This window comes from Stigmatopora argus, chromosome 6 (genome assembly GCF_051989625.1).
Source record: "Stigmatopora argus isolate UIUO_Sarg chromosome 6, RoL_Sarg_1.0, whole genome shotgun sequence".
Lineage (NCBI taxonomy): Eukaryota > Metazoa > Chordata > Actinopteri > Syngnathiformes > Syngnathidae > Stigmatopora > Stigmatopora argus.
Genome location: NC_135392.1, coordinates 15595109 through 15614503, shown reverse-complemented (window position 1 = coordinate 15614503; position 19395 = coordinate 15595109). Strand labels below are relative to the sequence as shown.

General features: G+C 40.4%; 2 protein-coding genes across 8 annotated transcripts in view; both read left to right on the top strand.

Moving 5' to 3' along the window:
* The first annotated feature begins 30 nt into the window (after positions 1–30).
* On the top strand, positions 31–15359 carry bap1 (BRCA1 associated deubiquitinase 1). Of its 3 annotated transcripts, none has more exons than XM_077602324.1 (17): positions 31–222; positions 488–517; positions 626–680; positions 1994–2126; positions 2215–2334; positions 3462–3523; positions 3606–3748; positions 3844–3922; positions 4003–4126; positions 7460–7601; positions 7682–7851; positions 9465–9598; positions 10105–10568; positions 11482–11708; positions 11785–11877; positions 11941–12013; positions 12271–15359. In XM_077602324.1, the coding sequence occupies exons 1-17, from the start codon at positions 186–188 to the stop codon at positions 12402–12404; spliced, it is 2220 nt and encodes a 739-aa protein (XP_077458450.1). In that variant the 5' UTR covers positions 31–185; the 3' UTR covers positions 12405–15359. The 3 variants fall into 3 exon arrangements, with proteins under 3 accessions (XP_077458450.1, XP_077458449.1, XP_077458451.1); XM_077602323.1 differs by having other exon boundaries at positions 11479–11708; XM_077602325.1 differs by lacking the exons at positions 31–222; positions 488–517 and having other exon boundaries at positions 628–680; positions 2271–2334; positions 11479–11708.
* A 1399-nt stretch (positions 15360–16758) lies between these two features.
* bsnb (bassoon (presynaptic cytomatrix protein) b) overlaps positions 16759–19395 on the top strand; it is a 64132-nt gene continuing 61495 nt past the window's right edge. For all 5 annotated transcript variants that reach the window (XM_077602412.1, XM_077602411.1, XM_077602410.1 and 2 more), the window contains exon 1: positions 16759–17088. In XM_077602412.1, the coding sequence (XP_077458538.1) occupies positions 16898–17088 (191 nt within the window). In that variant the 5' untranslated portion in view covers positions 16759–16897. The remainder of the gene's footprint in view (positions 17089–19395) is intronic.

Genomic DNA, 19395 nt, shown 5'->3' with positions numbered 1-19395 from the left:
ACGTGTTAGTCCGTCAATTGTTGATGACGCAAATTGGGGGCGCCCGATTCGTGCCTTCTTTTGTGTTTATTTTATTTGAGTAGTGAATGGACAGGGCGTTCAGTACTACTACCATTTTCGGCAATGGACACGCACTATAAAACCGAATAAATGGTACGGTGCACGCACTTTGTGCGGACGCAAAAATGAACAAAGGATGGCTGGAGCTTGAGAGCGACCCAGGTGAGTTATTTTCATCTTTACAGTAATGTTACCACAGCTAACGTTAATTATCTTTTCAAATCTTCTCCATTCATCCGTGCGATGCTACAGAGACTCATATCTTATACAGTTTGTTGTAAGCAGTCTATTTACGTGTGGAGAGGATCGAGCTATTTTTGCATATTCATTTTTACTGCCGTATTGACTGATGACTGCCGTCTTTTTAGCTTTCTGTCATAGAAGCTATCAAATGCTGGTTAACTTGCTTTTTTTTTTTCCTCGCCAGGATTATTCACTTTGCTAGTTGAAGATTTTGGTGAGTAGTTGATCTTTAATGTTGCTTTGAATTCTAAGGACAAAAAAAATACTTGCATTCCTTATTCGGACATAGATTTGATAAGAAATCAATTCACACTTCCTCTAGGTGTTAAAGGCGTGCAAGTCGAGGAAATCTATGACCTGCAAAGCAAGTGCCAAAGGTACTTTTTTCATATTAATTCCAGAGGTATGTGTTAATTCATTTGAGGAACTAAATTTGGAGTTCTTGAAACCACACTGTAATTTTATAATTAGTATTGTACCGATGCTGATTCTGGAATCGCAAATTCTATCAATATGGTACTAAAACGCTGCCATTGGTATCAGTGAGTAATTTTGCAACAATGCTGTGTGTATTCTTGATCATTTTCATAAAATCCAGAAGGGGATGTAGTAAGAGATGACATGTTTGGCTGGCTACCAAAACGTGGTGCCAAATCGTATACCAGTTGTGACATAAACGACATAATAAAACCATACATTTGTTTCCCTTTTTAAATACCCACGGGTTTGATTGTTCAATTGAGTGACATCAGGGACGCTAATTCAAGTTGATTTGATATTTGAGGCTAGACTGTTTGTCTCCTTGTGCCCTGCAATTGGCTCGCCACCAATTCAGGGTTTCCCCTGCCTCTGGCCCGAAGTCAGCTGGGATAGGCTCCAGCACCCCGCGTGACCCTAGTGAGGAAAAAAAGTTTCAGAAAATTATATATATATATATATATGTATATGTGTGTATATATATATATGTACATGTGTATATATGTGTATGTATGTATATATATGTATATATATATGTGTATGTATATATGTGTATGTATGTATATATATGTATATATATGTGTGTATGTGTATGTATATATATATATATATATATATATATATATATATATATATATATATATATATATATATATATATATATATATATATATATATACACATACATACACATACACACATACACATACACATACACATACACATACACATACACATACACATACACATACACATACACATACATACACATACACATACACATACACATACATACACATACACATACATACACATACACATACACAAACACATACACATATTTGTCTTTTTTTTCTGAATGACTTGGTATCGATGCAGCATAGGTATCCGCTAATACCACAATGCTTTAAAGTTGGGTTTCAAAAAATTAAATTGAACAACACTGGCTACAATTCTATCCATTTTATGTCAGAAAGTTACAGTGACATCACAAAAGAGATTTTGAATCCATTCGAGAAAGTATTTTTTTTCCAGTTTAACCTGATCCCCGTAATCTAAGTCACTTCATCAGCCCTTTTAGCCAGACCGTCCTACCCTGGACTGAAATGATTCTCGCCAGATTTTTTGCAGCGCTTTTGTTGTCTGAACTTTTCTTACACCTCATACAAAACCCATATCTGCCAACTGAGTAAACATGCATTTTCTTTTCCAGCCCTGTTTATGGGTTCATCTTCTTGTTCAAGTGGATTGAAGAGCGTCGATCCAGGAGGAAAGTTAATACATTGGTGGATGAAACTTCTGTAATCGATGAGGAGATAGTTAATGATATGTTCTTTGCACATCAGGTAAAGATCATGGGATTTAAAATTAACAATCATGATACCAATAGTTACAGAAATATGAATGTTTATTTGTTGTCACCCTTTTCTTTAGCTGATACCAAATTCTTGTGCCACTCATGCCTTGCTGAGTGTACTTTTGAATTGCAGTGGTGTTGAGCTTGGCATCACACTGAGCCGCATGAAAGCTTTCACAAAAGGCTTTAGCCCAGAGGTAAGGATCTTCTGATATAAGCATACTTGATTTAGTCAACAATTTCTTTACATTAGTTAATTTTTCAGCTGTGATAAAAAAAGACATTTTGCAGGTCTGAGAGGAAAAAAAACTGCCAGATATGTGACATTGCATTTTGTAGGGATGTCCTGACCACATATATTTGCATGATTCCGACTTGCCTGATTTTGAAAATTTGCCGGCTGATACCGAGTCCCGATCCGATATCCAGGAAATATCTTGAGCTTGGGAAGAAAGTACTACAGTGGTACCTCGAGATACGAGCTTAATCCGTTCCGGGACTGAGCTCGTATGACAAGATTCTCGTAACTCGAGCGGAAGTTTCCCATTGAAATGAATGGGAAACAAATTAATTTGTTCCAACTCTCTGAAAAAAACACCTATGGGAGGAGTTTTGTTTTCTTACAAGGGACATAATGTAAGGTATTGTGACTGCCTTGAAGTATATGTCATCCTCGGTCATGGTTTAAAGCAAGGGTGTCAAAATCGCGTTGCTTCGCGGGCCGCATTAACGTCAACTCAATTTCACTCGGGCCTTTTTACACATAAAATTTAGATTTTTTTAAAATCCCAGTAAAAGAACTGGATCAAAAGCCCTAAGTATTCAGTTTTTTTTATAAATCTAAATCAATGTGTATTTGAGCTTTTTTTCTTAGTAAGGGAAAACGTCTTTTAACCATTTGTTTTTCACTTCAAAAGGAAACAAAATGTTTTTTAAATTTTGTTCAAAATTAAGGTGGAAACAAGAAAATAGTTTGATATTTATTTTTAGAATTTACAAAATGCTTTTTGAACTAAAAACACAAGAAAAAAATGTATTAAAAAAATTGCAATTCTTGATTTAAAAAAGGGGAAAATCAGGAAATACAATATACATCTATAATCGTCATTTGAATTTGTTCTTAAAACAGAAAGTCGGCACTCATGATTTACTTTCTCGGGCCGCACAAAATGATGCGGTGGGACAGATTTGGCCCCCGGGCCGCCACTTTGACACCTGTGGTTTAAAGGGTAGTGAAGGTGAAGCTTATCAGAATAGAATGCATGAATTTGTGATTCCTCATGCTGATGTTATGACAAGTCTAAAATTCTATATCATTTCACAGAGTAAAGGTTACGCTATAGGAAATGCACCCGAACTAGCCAGAGCACATAACAGCCATGCCAGGTAGGCTACTATTGCAGTTTGCAGCTTCATTAAAAAAATGTTTGCTCCAGATCTCTCTTTCTCCTTCTCTGTTTCTATGGAGACCGGAGCCTCGGCACCTGCCAGAGAAACAGAATGGAATCAGTGCTGTACGAACCATGGAGGCCTTTCACTTTGTGAGCTACGTCCCCATCAAAGATCGTCTCTTCGAGCTCGATGGCCTCAAAGCTTATCCTATTGACCATGGTATGATGGGATTTTTCAGTACGTTTTTGCGCATTGGTCTGTAGAATTTTTCCTGTGAGAATGACAATTTTATTTTATTTCCGTAACTGTTTTAGGGCCATGGGGAGAGGAGGAGGAATGGACGGACAAGGCTCGGCGGGTTATCATGGAGAGGATTGGTCTGGCTACTGCTGGGTTAGTGGTCAACTAGTTGTTTCTAATTCTGTATACTCTCCCTTTCTTCAGCTTCACACTTGTGCTCTTCTTAATCGCAGTGAGCCGTATCATGACATCCGCTTCAACTTGATGGCAGTGGTTCCTGACCGTAGGATGAAGTACGAGTCCAAACTTGATGTTTTAAAGAAAAATCGACAGACGATACTGGAAGGTCTACAGAAAGTAGGAAATCGATCTTTGGGGACTATCGAGGGCTATAATTAGACTATTTCAAACCGTAAACTCCCCCAATCCAAGCCTAAAGTATGCCTGTTTGAAAAGGCAGAATGAAAACACACTCCTTACAACTAACTCCCAGAGGTTGCTTATCCAAACCACATAGAGCCATTTAAGCTCAAAACCTATCAAATTCAGGATAATTCTAAGGCAGGGGTCTCAAACTTGCGGCCCGCGGGCCAACTGCGGCCCGCGGGACGATAATTTGCGGCCCCCGTCTTAATATGAAAGATCGATTTTTTTTTTTTAATTTTTTTTTTTTTTTTTTTTTTTTTTTACCCCTTTCCCCATGATGGCGCCGTTTAAGTGGCAGCCAGTGGCAGTAGCTCTGTCCACTCATGTTTTTCTTGTTTTACAGCATGTTTTACATGAAAAATTAGAGGGAACATTGACATGCACCTGCTTGTGGCAGGTGTGATACTGGTGTGCCGATAGCGAGCAATGATGATGTCGTGACCGGATGATTCGCCTAAAGACGTTTCGCCGACGGACGTTTGACAGACGGACAGGTCGTACTAGTGTTTGTTAGTTTAATGATTAAATACAAATACTAGTATTTGTATTTAATCATTAAACGCTGTTTTCAGATGGATTTGACTGAATTTGAGAGCATTTTGAGCCGTTTGGCGAATGGACGTCTATAGACGTTTTTTTGCCTCCATCGCGATATCATCCAGTATTTGTATTTAATCATTAAATGCTGTTTTAGGATGGATTTGACCCGATTGCTGTCATTTTACGGCTCGGTTCTGCTACATCTGCCTGCCCAAGAGTGTCAAACGTCCGTCGGCGAAACGTCTTTAGGCGAATCATCCGAGTACCGATGATGTCGCTCACACTGGTACTCAGTGCACTCAGGGAGGTTGTCTTTCTGCTCAGACCAACAAAAAATTAGAGGGAACTTTGGTTCGGAGCTGAATGAACCAATCACGGTGAGGTATACGGCTCTGGAGGGCGGGACATCGGCCGGGCTGTCCAGTGCCTCGCTCACTCACTCATTCATTCCTCCAATCAGCTGGGCGGAGGAGAAGCCGTGAGGCCGATCCCTCCGCTCGGCACGCACACTCCTCCGCTGCTCTCAGCATAGAACTGAATGAGGCGCTATGATCCGTGATCCAGCCTGTGTCAGTGTCTGTAGCCATCTCCGCGATTGAAACGGAGAGCGAAAGTGCACATGCGCCACAAACCCGCGCGACTGAATGTGAAAGATCAACCCGAGACTCATTCCAAGTGGAAAAACATATTACAGAGCCCCAGAGATGTCTCTTTCAAAGCCTGCCGTGAAGAGAAAGGTCGGTGATGAGCACAGACAGTTTCAAGAAAAGTAGGGAGTGCAATATTTCTTTGTTGAACACAGGGGCACCCCGACGTGTCTCATTTACACTGAAAAAGTTGCGGTGCACAAGGAATACAATTTGAAACGTAATTGTACTATGAGACATGCTGAGGAGTACGAAAAATACCAGGGAGATGAGAGAGCCAACCAGGTTGCCAGTCTTAAAACACGTCTTCTGAGGCAACAGGATCTCTTCAAGAAGGCTACCAAAGACAGTAATGCAGCAGTCAAAGCTAGCTACGCCGTTTGTGAGTTGATTGATCCTGTGCTAAGTGATCCCAAATGGCTCATGGACTTGGCTTTTCTTGTTGATATCACACATGAGCTTAATGTACTGAACAAGAAGCTACAAGGCCAGGGGCAACTTGTCAGTGCTGCCTATGACAACGTGAGAACATTCTGCACTAAACTTGTGTTATGGAAAGCCCAGCTCTCTCAGACAAACCTTTGCCATTTCCCAGCATGCAAGGCTCTCGTGGATGCAGGCACACCATTCAGTGGTGAGAAGTATGTTGAGGCCATTTCGAAGCTACAGGAGGAATTTGATCACAGATTTGCAGACTTCAAGACACACAAAGCCACATTTCAAATTTTTGCGTACCCCTTCTCCTTTGATGTGCAAGATGCCCCTCCTGAGCTTCAAATGGAGCTCATTGACCTGCAGTGCAATTCTGCACTCAAAGCCAAGTTCAGGGAGGTGAGTGGAGAAGCAGACAAGCTTGGGCAATTTTTGAGAGAGTTGACCCCCAGCTTCCCTGAACTTTCCCGAAGGTTCAAGCGGACCATCTGCCTTTTTGGGAGCACATACTTGTGTGAGAAGCTCTTCTCCACCTTGAACTTCAATAAGTCCAAGTACAGGTCCAGACTTACTGATGAGCATCTTCATGCTCTACTAAGGGTCTCCATTGCTTCCTCCCTCAAGCCAAATGTGACTATGTGAGAAGAAGCGCTGCCAGGTCTCTAGCAGCAAGGAGTAGGCAAAAGAAGCCGTGTTCAGAATATTTCATGTTCAATGTTCCATTCAAGTTCAGAAAGTTAAAGGTTAAAGAGCTGTTAATACAGACATTTGAAACGGAATAAAAATAATTCATTTTCTCTACTTAGCCAGCCAGTGTATATCTACTGTATGCTCATTAGTATTATTTGGTTTTATATTACTGATTGATTTATTTTTTATTCATCTTTAAGTTAATTTATTTAATTCATTATTTTTTGTTAAAAAATAAAGATATTTGATAACGTTGGAAAGTTTTATCAGTGCTTTTCTTGTGGAAATCCTGATGCGGCCCAGTCTCACCCAGACTCGGCCTCTAGCGGCCCCCAGGTAAATTGAGTTCGAGACCCCTGTTCTAAGGGATGTCCCAATCAGATATTTTTGTATGCGAGTCAAGTCCAAATTACCAAATTTTGTGGATTTGCAGATACCAAGTCACAATCCAATGCCTCGGTAATGCATTAAGGAGGGGGGAAATAGCATATCAGATCGCTTATCCGGCCTTTTCTTACATTTTTAATTGATTGATGATAATGTTATGAAAAGAGAAAAATATATAATTACAGGTTTGTCATTTTGCCGGCTGATTCTTTTCTTATTTAGTCGCAGTGTCTATTTCAGTTACTCTTTATTTGGCATTGATAATGACAGATCCATATGAGCCATATGAATGATGATATTGCAATCTTGAAAAAATGTCAAACAATCAATATCAGGACATCCCTAGTTGCATCTGTCAAATATTTGAACCATTATACTATCCCCCTGCCCCTCTTCAAATGAACCTGCCTTTCTGTCTACTTGTTTGAGATGGAGTGAAGAACGTTTTAAGATTAATATTAATTCATAATTTTCCTTGATAATTGGCAGCCAACACTTCTCACACTTCATAATTAAAATCACTTTTTGACAAAGAAAATAAAGTTGTATTTTTTTTCTCTCGGTGCAGATGATCCGACTTACCCAGACTGAGCTTGTCCATGACAAGAAGCAGCAGGACTCTTCCACGCTTGACAGTGGCACCAATTTAATCAAAAAAGAAGCAGATGCTGAGCCTTTAACATCCCAAGGGGCTGATCACGCTTCCACTGGTGCTTATCCTGTATTTTTATAACTACACTTACTAAAAGATTGAATTTAAATTTAAAAACTAACAGCTTTTTTTTTTTAGATTCAGTGGATGGGTCAGGTGAGAAATGTAAAGTTGCCCCCATCCCTTCAGGAAAGACAAAAGCCACAGGAAAACCTCCCGGAGGAGGCTCGCAGCAAGTCATCAACCCCGTTGTGCAACGCTTGCCTGCCTTCCTCGACAATCACAACTATGCCAAGTCACCAATGCAGGTGAGGGGGTTGAGGGTCAAAACTCTTGAATATTTAATGCACGCTCACCTTTTGCCAGTGGCAGTTCTGTATGATTAAAGTGCAGCAAATTGCAAGCTTTTTTTCAGAGGTCCTGCAAACAAATTCAACCTCAGTCAAGCTCAGTGAGAGTGGTACCTTTACTTATGAATGCTTCTACATACGAAATATTCATCTAACAAAAAGCCTCAATGAGATCAAATTTGTCAGAAGATACAAACAATTTCCAAGTTGCAAAATTAAACATTCCCCAAAACGTAGATACAGTTAGTGTATCCGGTACTTTCTTATAATTGTCGTGATAGTTTCTTTTCCATTGGCTCCCAACATTTTGCTGGCCTCCCATTGGCTAGAAGGAAGCTGCGTCTCCATGATGCCAAACTGAGGTTAGCACGCTATAGGTCACGTGTTGAAGTGGCGTCTTGGGGGCCAAATCTGGCCTGCCGCATCATTTTGTGTGGCCCGGGAAAGTAAATCATGAGTGCCGACTTTCTGTTTTAGGATCAAATTAAAATGAAGAGTATTGATGTATATAAAATTTCTTGATTTTCCCCCTTTTAAATCAATAATTGTAATTTTTTAAATCATTTTTTTCTGTGTTTTTAGTTCAAAAATCATTTTGTAAAATCTAAAAATATATAAAAAAAGCTAAAATAAACATTGTTTTAGATCTATAAAAAACTGAATATTCAGGACTTGTAATCCAGTTCTTTTAATCCATTAATAAAAGAAATCTAAATATTATATCTAAAATGGTCCAGCCCACATGAAATCGAGTTGACGTTAACGCGGCCCGCGAACCAACCCGAGCCTGACACCCTTGCTATAGGTAGACAATAGTGCCGCCCTTAGCGGTTTTACAGGCGGACGCTAGAAATGGGGTAGGACCAGGGCAGAGCACCTCTAGCCTGCAGTGAGTATCTGCTTAGCTTGCCTTCGACCCTCGTTTGTAACAGAGTTGTTTCTTAATTTGTTTTTGAGTGTGCGTCACATATTTTTAAATTATTAAGTTTTTTGTTTACATGCATGTATACTTTTGGTTACTTCGAGACACTCGGAATTCAATGAGAAAATGTCTTTGCATTTCTTATTCATTTTAATGGATTAATAAATATGTTATTCCTTATGTTTTTCCCTTTTTTCTTCATAGATACATTCATTTCCAGAAATATTGAATACAAAATTTGCATGTTTACTTTTATCATTTCAAAAGGTTTTAGGCGGTAATATTAAAGATCGTGGACCCAATTATGCTAATTAAATTTCAAATGTCTTTATTTACAAAAAATCCAAGTTACGAAACCACTTCTGGAACAAATTAATTTTATAACTGGAGGTACCACAAATTTTTTATCCTGCGGTTGTTTGCATTGGCCTAACCAACCCATATCTCCTTTTATTTTAATGAATCTTGCATTGTTGAAAGAAACATTGAAAAAAGAGGGAATCATTCAATTCTTATGTGAATCTGGTAGGTTTTTTTAAAATGATGCTGCTAACAACTGTAAAATGAAACATAATACTAAAAAAGGAGGGCGCTAGACAAAAACGTATCAAACATCAATCTTTGCTTTATGGCTATACTTTCACAACAGGAAGAGGAGGATCTCGCTGCCAGTGTTGGACGTTCTAGGGTGCAAGGGCCTGCACGGCCAGTGTACTCGGAGGATGAAGATGACTATGAGGACGAAGAGGAGGAACTCACTGAATCTGTCGGAGCGTCAACAAGGTTGGTACCGTCGTGACTTATCCTTTCTCCTTATTCCTTACCACTCCAAAGAGTACTTAAGATTCTTAATTACCTACATCCAATGTTCCCTCTAAGCTGCGCACGTGCGCAATTGCGCACTACTCTCGTCTTCTCTGCCCACAGCAAATCATATGGAGCGCACAAAATAAAATCCCAATATATATATATATATATATATTTTTTTTAATATATATTTTTTATTATTTTTTTAGCTGTTAGGCCGACGCGCGAAGCACTCATCCGCCCATTCATAGATATTAATCATTACATTTTATTATTACTAAATCATTTATGTGTAGTAGACATGCACCTGCTAATGGCAGGTGTGATACTGGTGTGTGCCCATAGCAAGCAATGATGATGTTGCTCACACCGGTACTCAGTGTGCTCAGGGAGGTTGTCTTTCTGTCCAGAGAAACAAAAAAATAGAGGGAACATTGCCTACATCTATAGATGCATGATTTTTCAACTTCTGTTTTTTCAAGGTTTAGACGGAAGGCCAGTCTACGATCACGACCTGGAAGAGTCGTAACTGGAATGGAGAGCCAGATAGCCTTGAATGTCTTGGCTGAGAAACTAAAGAAGGAGGCCCAAAAAAAAGATGCCCTTAACACACCGCTCTCTGTTCGCACTGAGGGCCGGACTGGTGGCATTTGTATCACATCGGCTTCGCAGCCGTCACCCACTCCCAGCAACGAGAGCACCGACACAGCTTCGGAGATTGGCAGCGCTTTCAACTCGCCGCTGCGCTCACCCGCACGCTCGCAGGCCGCCACACGTCCATCTAGTCCCGTAGCATCCCATCTGTCGCGTGTGCTGTTCGGGGAGGATGAGTTGCTGAGGCTAGACTCTCGACATAATCGTGCTGTAAGAGAACTGGGTCCGTCTGTTAGTGTGGCCCTGCTACACTTGCTGGAGGATGGAGTCATCTATTCTCTTCCAGGATCCGGTGAGTATTACTTTGGTTTATCTCATGTCCCCTCCATAGCATAATTTGCTATACAATCACCTCCACGATTACAGGTAATATGCCGCTGCCCCAGATGCAGTTAAAGTCCACACACACCTGTTCAAAGGCAAGGTTACTCTAATGTTCAAATAATGAGACAACTATAAATGATTTAATGTAACATAGTATAAGCTTGTCTCAATTTTATTTACAACAAAATAAAAGGTCAATTGAACCGACAGGCGGGGTACATGGTCGATTGGTCGCCGGTCTTTTGGTCGTCCGGAAAATAAGTGATAATTACCATTTAAATCGTTGCTCAAATTCCCTAAATACAAACTGCGAATTACTATTTAGTCATACTTAATGCCCTAGTAATTATTAGGCTAAAGAAAAGCTCCAAATTTCCCGGACTTTTATTGTTTTTTGTTGGAGAACTTGTTAAGACCCTGACTGACGTAGCTTCTTAAAGGGACAACACCTGTACATACAAACTCTTCTATACTCGCACGTCGGCTCAGTGAAACTGCTCATGGCCATTGTTGGCTTTTATTGATGCGTAGACCGTGTTTTTTTACCTTGTTTTGTCGCCGGTCTTTTGGTTGCCCGTTGTCGCGGTCCGGGCGACCAAAAGACCGGCGACCAAAAGATCGGCGACCAATCGACCGCACACGGACAGGTGGAGCCTCTTCACAGTCAGTGCAGGGTAATCACATGATATTTTTATGGCTTCTAAAATCTTGGAACTTATTGAAACAGACTTCAATTCATGATGATTCCCACACTCTCTTGATAGCATATTTAAGCTCTTCCTTTAGGTTCATTGTTTCTTGACATATTGAGTATTGTCCAATGATCTTACATTGTCTTGATTTGAAGCAACTGTTGTTTCTGTTTTTTGCCCTTACATCAGATTTGGCTGCAGATGCTGTCAAGTTGCCTTGCAGTCCGGAGAAAGTAAAAGAACAAGCGGACAAGGAAGAGACGAATGAGAAAGACAAGGAACCATCTGCGGAGGTAAAAAAAGAGGAGCAGAAGGAGGGGGATGATGGACAGGATGTAAAACCTCACAAAGAAAAACTCGATGTTCTCGAGGCTCCTGCAGACTGCAAGCCCCCAGGGGATAAGTACTCACCCAAAGTAAGTCCACAAATGACTGTCTGCCGTATGTCTGAAGCTGAGTAACATAATGAGCACGCTGTTCTTTAAATTGCAGGAGTTGCTTGCACTTCTCAAGTGTGTGGAGGCAGATATTGCCAATTATGAAGTGTATCTAAAGGAGGAAGTGGAAAAAAGAAAGAAATACAAAGTGACTTTTATTAAACTTATAGCAACTTAGTGAAATTTATCTGACAGCTTTTTCTCAATGCAGATTGACGATCAGAGGAGGACCCATAATTACGATGAATTCATTTGTACCTTTATATCAATGCTGGCCCAAGAAGGTAAATACTGTCCTTCCACATCTCGTGTTTATCCTTGTTCATCTTCCTTTTGTATTGGTTTATTAAAATTAGATTTGCAATTGATTAATAATAGTGCCCCCAACGCAATCTCTTATACTAACTTGCCTTGCTGAATTATTTATCCAGAAAAGCAGCACAAATTCTTATTTGGCAAGTAATTGTAGACTAAATACGTTATTTGTTGTATTAAGTCCTTGTTTTTAATGTGTTCATTTCAAATTGTTTGATCTCTGCAGGGATGCTCGCCAGCCTTGTGGAGCAGAACATTTCGGTGCGCCGTCGACAAGGAGTGAGTATCGGCCGCCTGCACAAACAGAGGAAGCCTGATCGCAGGAAACGTTCTCGACCTTACAAGGCCAAGCGACAGTAATTTCCTGCAATCGTATATCTTTAGTAGAGTAACCTCTGGCTGGAAGGACCAATTGTAATCATGTTAAAACAGAAATCGCCACACTCATTGTGACGTCTTAGTTATAGCTTCATCATATTCATCAAACTGATCCAATTTTTGGTCAGATTTTTGTATAAATCATGTCTGAAAGAGAAACCGTTTTTAGTGATCTTGCATACTACTACAGTGGTACCTTGACATACGATCTTAATCCGTTCCGGGACTGAGATTGTATGTCGAGCTTTTCGTAACTCAAGCGAACGTTTCCCATTGAAATGAACTAAAAACTAATTAATTCGTTCCAATCCTCTGAAAAAACACCAAAACCAGGATATTGGATTGGAAAAAAACGTTTTATTTCTTCTAATTCGCCATCTATTAACAAAGTAACACATAACTAGTGGTTTAATAGTAATAAAGTAATAAAATGTGTTTAATAGAAGTAAAATTAGACGCATTTTGCGGAGGGTAGAGACAACGACACACGGAGGCGGAGGAGGGGGGGTGTTCGGGGGGGACTTTATCCACGCACTCGTAAACAAACAAACAAATTTAAATTAACTTGGATTAATATATACAGACACACTCAAACATACGTTTATCGTAACTTTACGCAAAACTGAATTCTAATTTTGTTTTAATCTTTACCTTCGTTTTCCGGGTTAGCGGTTTGCCACGCCTCCACCCTCCGGTTCGCTATCGATGGGCTGTTTACTGTTGTATTTCCTTCAAAATATTCCGAAAATAATGCACACAAATCTCCTCACAATAAGATAACGCACGACCACTTGCCAACGAGAAGTAGTCTTGAATGAGCGATCGCGGGAGCTAAGGCTAAGGAAAGAATAACAGGAAATGCAATAGCTGAGCGTACCCATGTACTGATTGTGGGTAATGAAGTTTTATTCTGAAAAAGGGTGCCATTGCCTATGGGTGTTGTGTGCACGAGTATACTTCATTACCCAGAAAGCCCTCTTTTTGCCCGTGCATGCGCGTTGTGCGTTTCCTGGTCGAAACTCGTCTGAATAAATCGTTCAGTGCTTGTAGATATCAGTTATACACGAAAGAGATGCAGCAAAGAAAGACAGTGCGCTACAATGATAAACAGCCTCTCATGTCATGGCCACCTGGCTTGGTCGCATCTCGAAATTTTGATCGTATCGCGGGCGAATTATTCGATCGAAATTTTCGTCGTACCACGAGCTGACCGTAGGTCGAGGTACCACTGTATTTGCATTTTGTAAATATTGAAACAAATTGTGTTCTGTGGTCACCCAGTTTTTAATTTTATTTTTTAATGGATGTGTCGCTACAGACTGAGCATTAGTTTTTCCTGAATTAGGAACAAATAATCAATATCCACCATGTAACATGCTGCTTATTCTTAAACTGACATTCCCCATGGAAAATTTTTAAAGTGGAAAAAAAGAAACAAAAAAAAAACAATCATGATGTTACCCTTTAGTTGAAATGTTTTTGTATATTTCGCTACTGGGTAAATAAATACCTCTGTGTTATTTTTGTATCTGTAAGAGAATCTCAGAGTTGGGAATTAATTTGCATGTGCGTACAGTATGTGTCTTGTCTTGTACATATTTTTCTGTTACTTCGCTGAGCAAGAACTCAATGAGCAAAATTTTTATTACCACTGTGTTTACCATGACATACCACAATAAAATAAATTCAAACTGATTCCCCAGTTTTTGACACTGACATATACAGTGGTCCCTCTACTTACGAAAGTCTATATATGAAATATGCAGGTTACAAAAAGCTTCAATGGGGAAATTTTGCCTGTAGATACGAAAGAATTTCCAAATTAGAAACTGTTAAATCTAAAAAAAAAAAACATCTTCCTGTAGCCTCCATGTTTTATTTTTAAAATGTCATAATAGAGCTGCTCTGCCATCTCCCAACACACTGGCCTCCCATTGGCCAGAAGGGAGCTGCGTCTCCGTGATGCCGAGGTTAGCGCGAACTAAGCGGACCCGAGAGCTGGCCCGAGCGGTTTGAACAAATTACAGCTTTTACATGTAAAATACGTCTCTACTTATGAAAAATCCAAGTTATGAAACCACTTCTGGAACGAATTAAAAATAGTAGAGGTACCACAGTATAAACTCAGTGGGCTGAGGATTGCTTTCTATTGTTATACAAGTAGTAACTAGATGTACAAACTCATTTTTTAATGTATTTTATAGCTTTTTCTTTTTTACTGGGGTAATTTCAGTTTATACAGGGTGACCTTCCCTTCGCACCCCAAAAAACAGGAATTTTTATAGTGCGTATTGGCAGACAAGCAAGTGACAGCACTGCAAAAGCAGCCACCTTGAGAAAGTAGTAAACACTTCGCCATTTTAGTTACCATGGTGAAATCAGGAGTGGAGTTTGCATGTTTGCCTCGGGCATGCGTCGGTTTTCTCCGGGTACTCCAGTTTCCTCCCACCTCACATGTAGTGTAGGCAGGTTGAACACTCTAAATTGCTCCTAAGTATGATTATGAGTGTGAATGATTCTCCATCTTCTTGTGCCCTGCGATTGGCTGGCCACCGATTCAGGGGTAGCTGGGATAGGCTCAAGCCACCCGTGACGATAAAGCGGTTCAGAAAATGGATGAATGAAATTTTCATTGTTTCTTAAATGTCATATTTTAAAGGTTAAATTTACTATGAACTAAATCTGTTTCTTCCATCACTCTTGGGTTTTATTGAATTCTTAAAAATGTTTTTGTGTCACCCTGTATAAATCATTTTAGAACCATATTACGTATGTTTGAAAAAATGATGATTCAATGACCATGTAATGTGTTTTCTGAAGCACTCCTCATTTGGATTAAAGACAAGCCTGAACTATCATTAGTATTAGTTTTACAAGTATCATTGTGTTAAATGTAATGTGGATTTTATTTATTTAAATAAATTAAAGTAAAACTGGTCTGGGTTTTTGATTTATATTTTTACACGTTTTTGCCAAACAAGCTGCCTTTTGGGACTATACGGTACACCAACAATCGGTTTTCATCACTGACACTTACCATGGAATCTTTTACTTTATTTTCTGATCTATGTAGTGGGAATTGAGTGTTAATACTAATTTAATTGTGATTTATTGCTTACTAATGCTACTATAACTTACTCAGATTTCTTCCCAGGATATTTCAGCACCAACTCAATCTTGTGTAATGGCTCTCATAGTCAACAACTCAATTTGTGTTATTTTCTGTGGAACGAATGTATGTGTGCAAATTAATCAGCGATTCTATACTGTTGCATCTCGTCTGTCTGACTGGTGACCAGTTTAGTCTTCCTTTCGCCTGAGGTTAACTGGCATAGGCTCTGGCACCTCGTGAACCTGACAAGGATAAACCGTGTTGAAAATGAATGAAAGAATGCTTTAAAACAGATGGCATTCTCAAAGTGTTTGATCTAAGTTGGCAGAAATAACATTTCAGATGTTGCAGCGGTTCTTCCGCCTGACTTTGGTGCGGACAGTCCGATTCCCACTTAGTGTAAGTGTTATTGTGATCTTGAGTGGTTGTCCGCTTCGTTATGCCCAGCGATTGGCTGGCAACCAATTCGCCCGCTGCCTGTGGTTGACTGGGAGAGGGTCCAGCATCCCCTGTAGTTCTTGTGTGGATAAGCAGTATGGAAGATGATTGAATGAATGAATAGTTTGTTGTGTCGTGCAATAATATAATAGGCGACTTCAGTTATCGTGAATTCACTTCTTTGTGATTTTTTCTGCTATTGTTTAATTTTTTGTTTTAAAGTTCATAAAATTGTGAAAATCCTCGCTGAAACTCGTAAATGGAAGCCATTCTTGCTAATAGGACTCAGCACTGAGGAAAAAAAGGTAGTTATAATAGGGGTGACCTGACTTCTTGATGTTTCGATGGTCGACTGAAACCGTTTACAGTAATCCCTCGAATATTGCGGTTAATGTAGATTAACCGCGATATTCGAGGGATTACTGTATACGGTTTCATTCCCAAATCATATATATTATGACTCTGAAATGTTCATAATAACGACTAGGGAAAACTACGTGAACTATAACAAACAATTGTTATCATCTCATTTTCTGAGCCGCTTTATCCTCAATAGGGTCGCGGGGGGTGCTGGAGCCTATCCCAGCCAACAATTGTATGGGGAAAAAAATGAAATCATAAACAGTGCGTTTGTCTCTCGCGGAGGTTTCAGTGGCCTGTGCCACAAAGGACTGAATATCTATTTGCGTGTGGCCTAAAATAAACCAGTCTCGTGAACGCGCACGTACGAGTCACTCACGTTCCCACCCATTGCGTCAGCTCGCCCCCGCGCCCTGCCCGCCAGCGCGCGTGCTCCGTGCGGGATGCTGAATTGTAGGCGATGATGGCGGAAGGGGAGCACCGCTGACTTTTTATACGAGTTCTTCTCGCGGCCGGAGAACCGTCTTCGACATCGTTTCTCTCCCTCCGAACCTTTCCCGAGACGATGGGGAACGAGGCTAGCATGGAAGGGGAGGGACAGGCGGGACAGGGGGGACAAGGCGGCCCATGCCCCGTTCCTGCAGCGGGAGCTCCGGCTTCCATTTCAGCACCACCGGACTCTGGACAGCTCATCAAGCCGAGCAATGGAGCGCCTGCCGGGGGAAGTGGCCCTGGACCCGGCCCGGGGATTAACAGGTAGCCGACCCAGCTCGAAAAGTGTGGTCACATAGGGGACGACGTGGGGCGGGGGGGACACTTGCGTGGAGACGTCGAGCGACTTGAATGGGTGCTCAATTATTTATTTCAATATCCTTGTCAACACTAGTCGCCACCCATCTTGACACCAAATTTACTATTGCGACCAAATAGCATGATTGCTATTTAGCCGACGTGTTAGCATACATGCTAATTAGGTTTGATTGTCGACACATCGTAATTACAGTACGACGTTTTTCGTACGGGGACTTTCTACGCCCCTTTCCACGCAGCCTGTCCTCGGGGTTTGCTAGTATCATGAATGAACCGGCGACATTTGTGCAGATGATCTCGGCGACGACGTAAGGAAATAAAGAGTAAAAACGCGCATTCAATTACGAACACGCGTCGGCATCATTTCCATGAAATGTCAAAGTCATTCCGAGAACTCTTCCTCGGCTGGTGAGGCAACGTCTGGATCCTCGTGTCACTGCTGTGGAAGATGACAAATGTACTAGTCTGACAGCATCACTGGTGAGCACATGTCAAGGCTGCCTAATCTATCAGAATCAGATATCACTCCAAATCATTAGCAATTCAGTGGTAATTGCTTGCCACCAATGCACATCAATAATGTTCCTGCCGCTTCATGAGAAATGCCATATGTTATCATAGTAGTACTTAATGAGGCCCGACCGTTTTTTATTCAAGTTGAATCATGCATAATGCATCTTAGTTTGTGTGAATGTGCGGGTGAGAAAACCCTCCTTTACAAAAACTGATATTACCTAATGCATATCAACAACACAGCGCATACACTCATAAATGCTCATGTATTGAGATGACTTTGAATCCCCAGGTCTTTCCAAGCAATGAAGATCTTCATTGGGGTTATTGCACCAAGTGAGGCGTAACATCATCTCTAAGTGCAGAAAAAGGCGTCAAAATTTATTGTTTTTAGAATCACCAACCAGCTGGCCACCACTAAGCAGTACCGATACAGTACAGGCTCTTATACGCATATCAATGATCTCGTTTTCTCTACAATGTATACACCCATAGGCCACTCTTCAAGTGAGGCGGGTGCTGAGAGCAATGAGCACAGTGAGGAGAAAGAGAACAGAGATCGAGAGTAGATGGTGTATGAAGTAAATAATATACTTCTTTGAAATGAGACATTCTTTTTACATTATGCATGGTGTGTTATTCAGAATTGCATTATAGCCTATTATAATTCTCCTCTGACATCTAGTCCAAAATCCCCAAATGTCTTATAATTGGGAATTCAGTGGCAAACATAAAAGCTTGTAACTGACAGTTTGATGGCTAATAACAAGTGCAGCAAATCAACAAAGAACACTCCACTGAGCTAGCGTTAAAAAGGGATAACATTTTATTTTAGTTTCACTATACAGTCTTATAGCAGTGCAGTGGTTTATTCGCCTGACTTCGGTGCAGGCAGCGAGGTATCGATTCCCACTCGGTGGCAGTGTGATTGTGAATGTTCCTTCCCTTTGTGTGCCCTACGACTGACTGGCGACCAGTCTAGGGTGTAGTCAGCTGGGATAGGCTCCAATGCTCCGTGACCACGACGAGGACAAGCGGTGCTGAAAATGACTACATGAATATACAGTTGTATAGTGTATAAATTATATAGCGGACTAGGGTTTAGAAAGTTTGCCTCACAGTTCTGAGGCTCGGGGTTCAAAGTCCAGCTCAAGTTCGCCTATCTCTAGTTGTCTGTTTTGTCCAACCTCCTTGCTCATCTCAGCTTTCTGTTTACATGCATGTTAGGTTCTTTAAAACTCAAAATTGCCAATATCTGTTATAATACTGTAAATTCTAGGGATAGGATTTAGTTAACTGCTCAATTTACTATTATGACAGGAATGTTGAAATTATGTTTTCTTACTCACAATATTTACATGGTATTATAACATAACTAATGCAACCATTTAGGCTTGGGCTATGATTTTATATGACATTACTTGTGACAGGAATTCATGTAAAAACACAATTTGGAACTCAGCCACGTCATTGCATATATTATCTCGAGATCTGCACAGTTTATCCATACTGTGTGTCAAACTCAGTTTTGTCAAGGTTGGATAGTGGTTATGGCCCCCTTTGAGGTGCCACTGTGACTTTGAACCAATAGGATCACATCATATTATTACAAATAAAAAATAGAATGAAACTTGTTGAAATCAGACTCCAGAAAAGATTTTTTACAATAGCATCACTTTATTAAAAGTAACGACAATCTGCAATGGAATTATGATTTAACAAAAGACATGAGGTTCATGC

Coding starts and splice junctions, on each gene's coding strand:
- bap1 (XM_077602323.1), top strand. CDS start 186: ATGAACAAAGGATGGCTGGAGCTTGAGAGCGACCCAG. Junction 2,335..3,461: donor CAAAAGGCTTTAGCCCAGAG/GTAAGGATCTTC, acceptor ATCATTTCACAG/AGTAAAGGTTACGCTATAGG. Junction 11,709..11,784: donor GGGATAAGTACTCACCCAAA/GTAAGTCCACAA, acceptor TTTAAATTGCAG/GAGTTGCTTGCACTTCTCAA.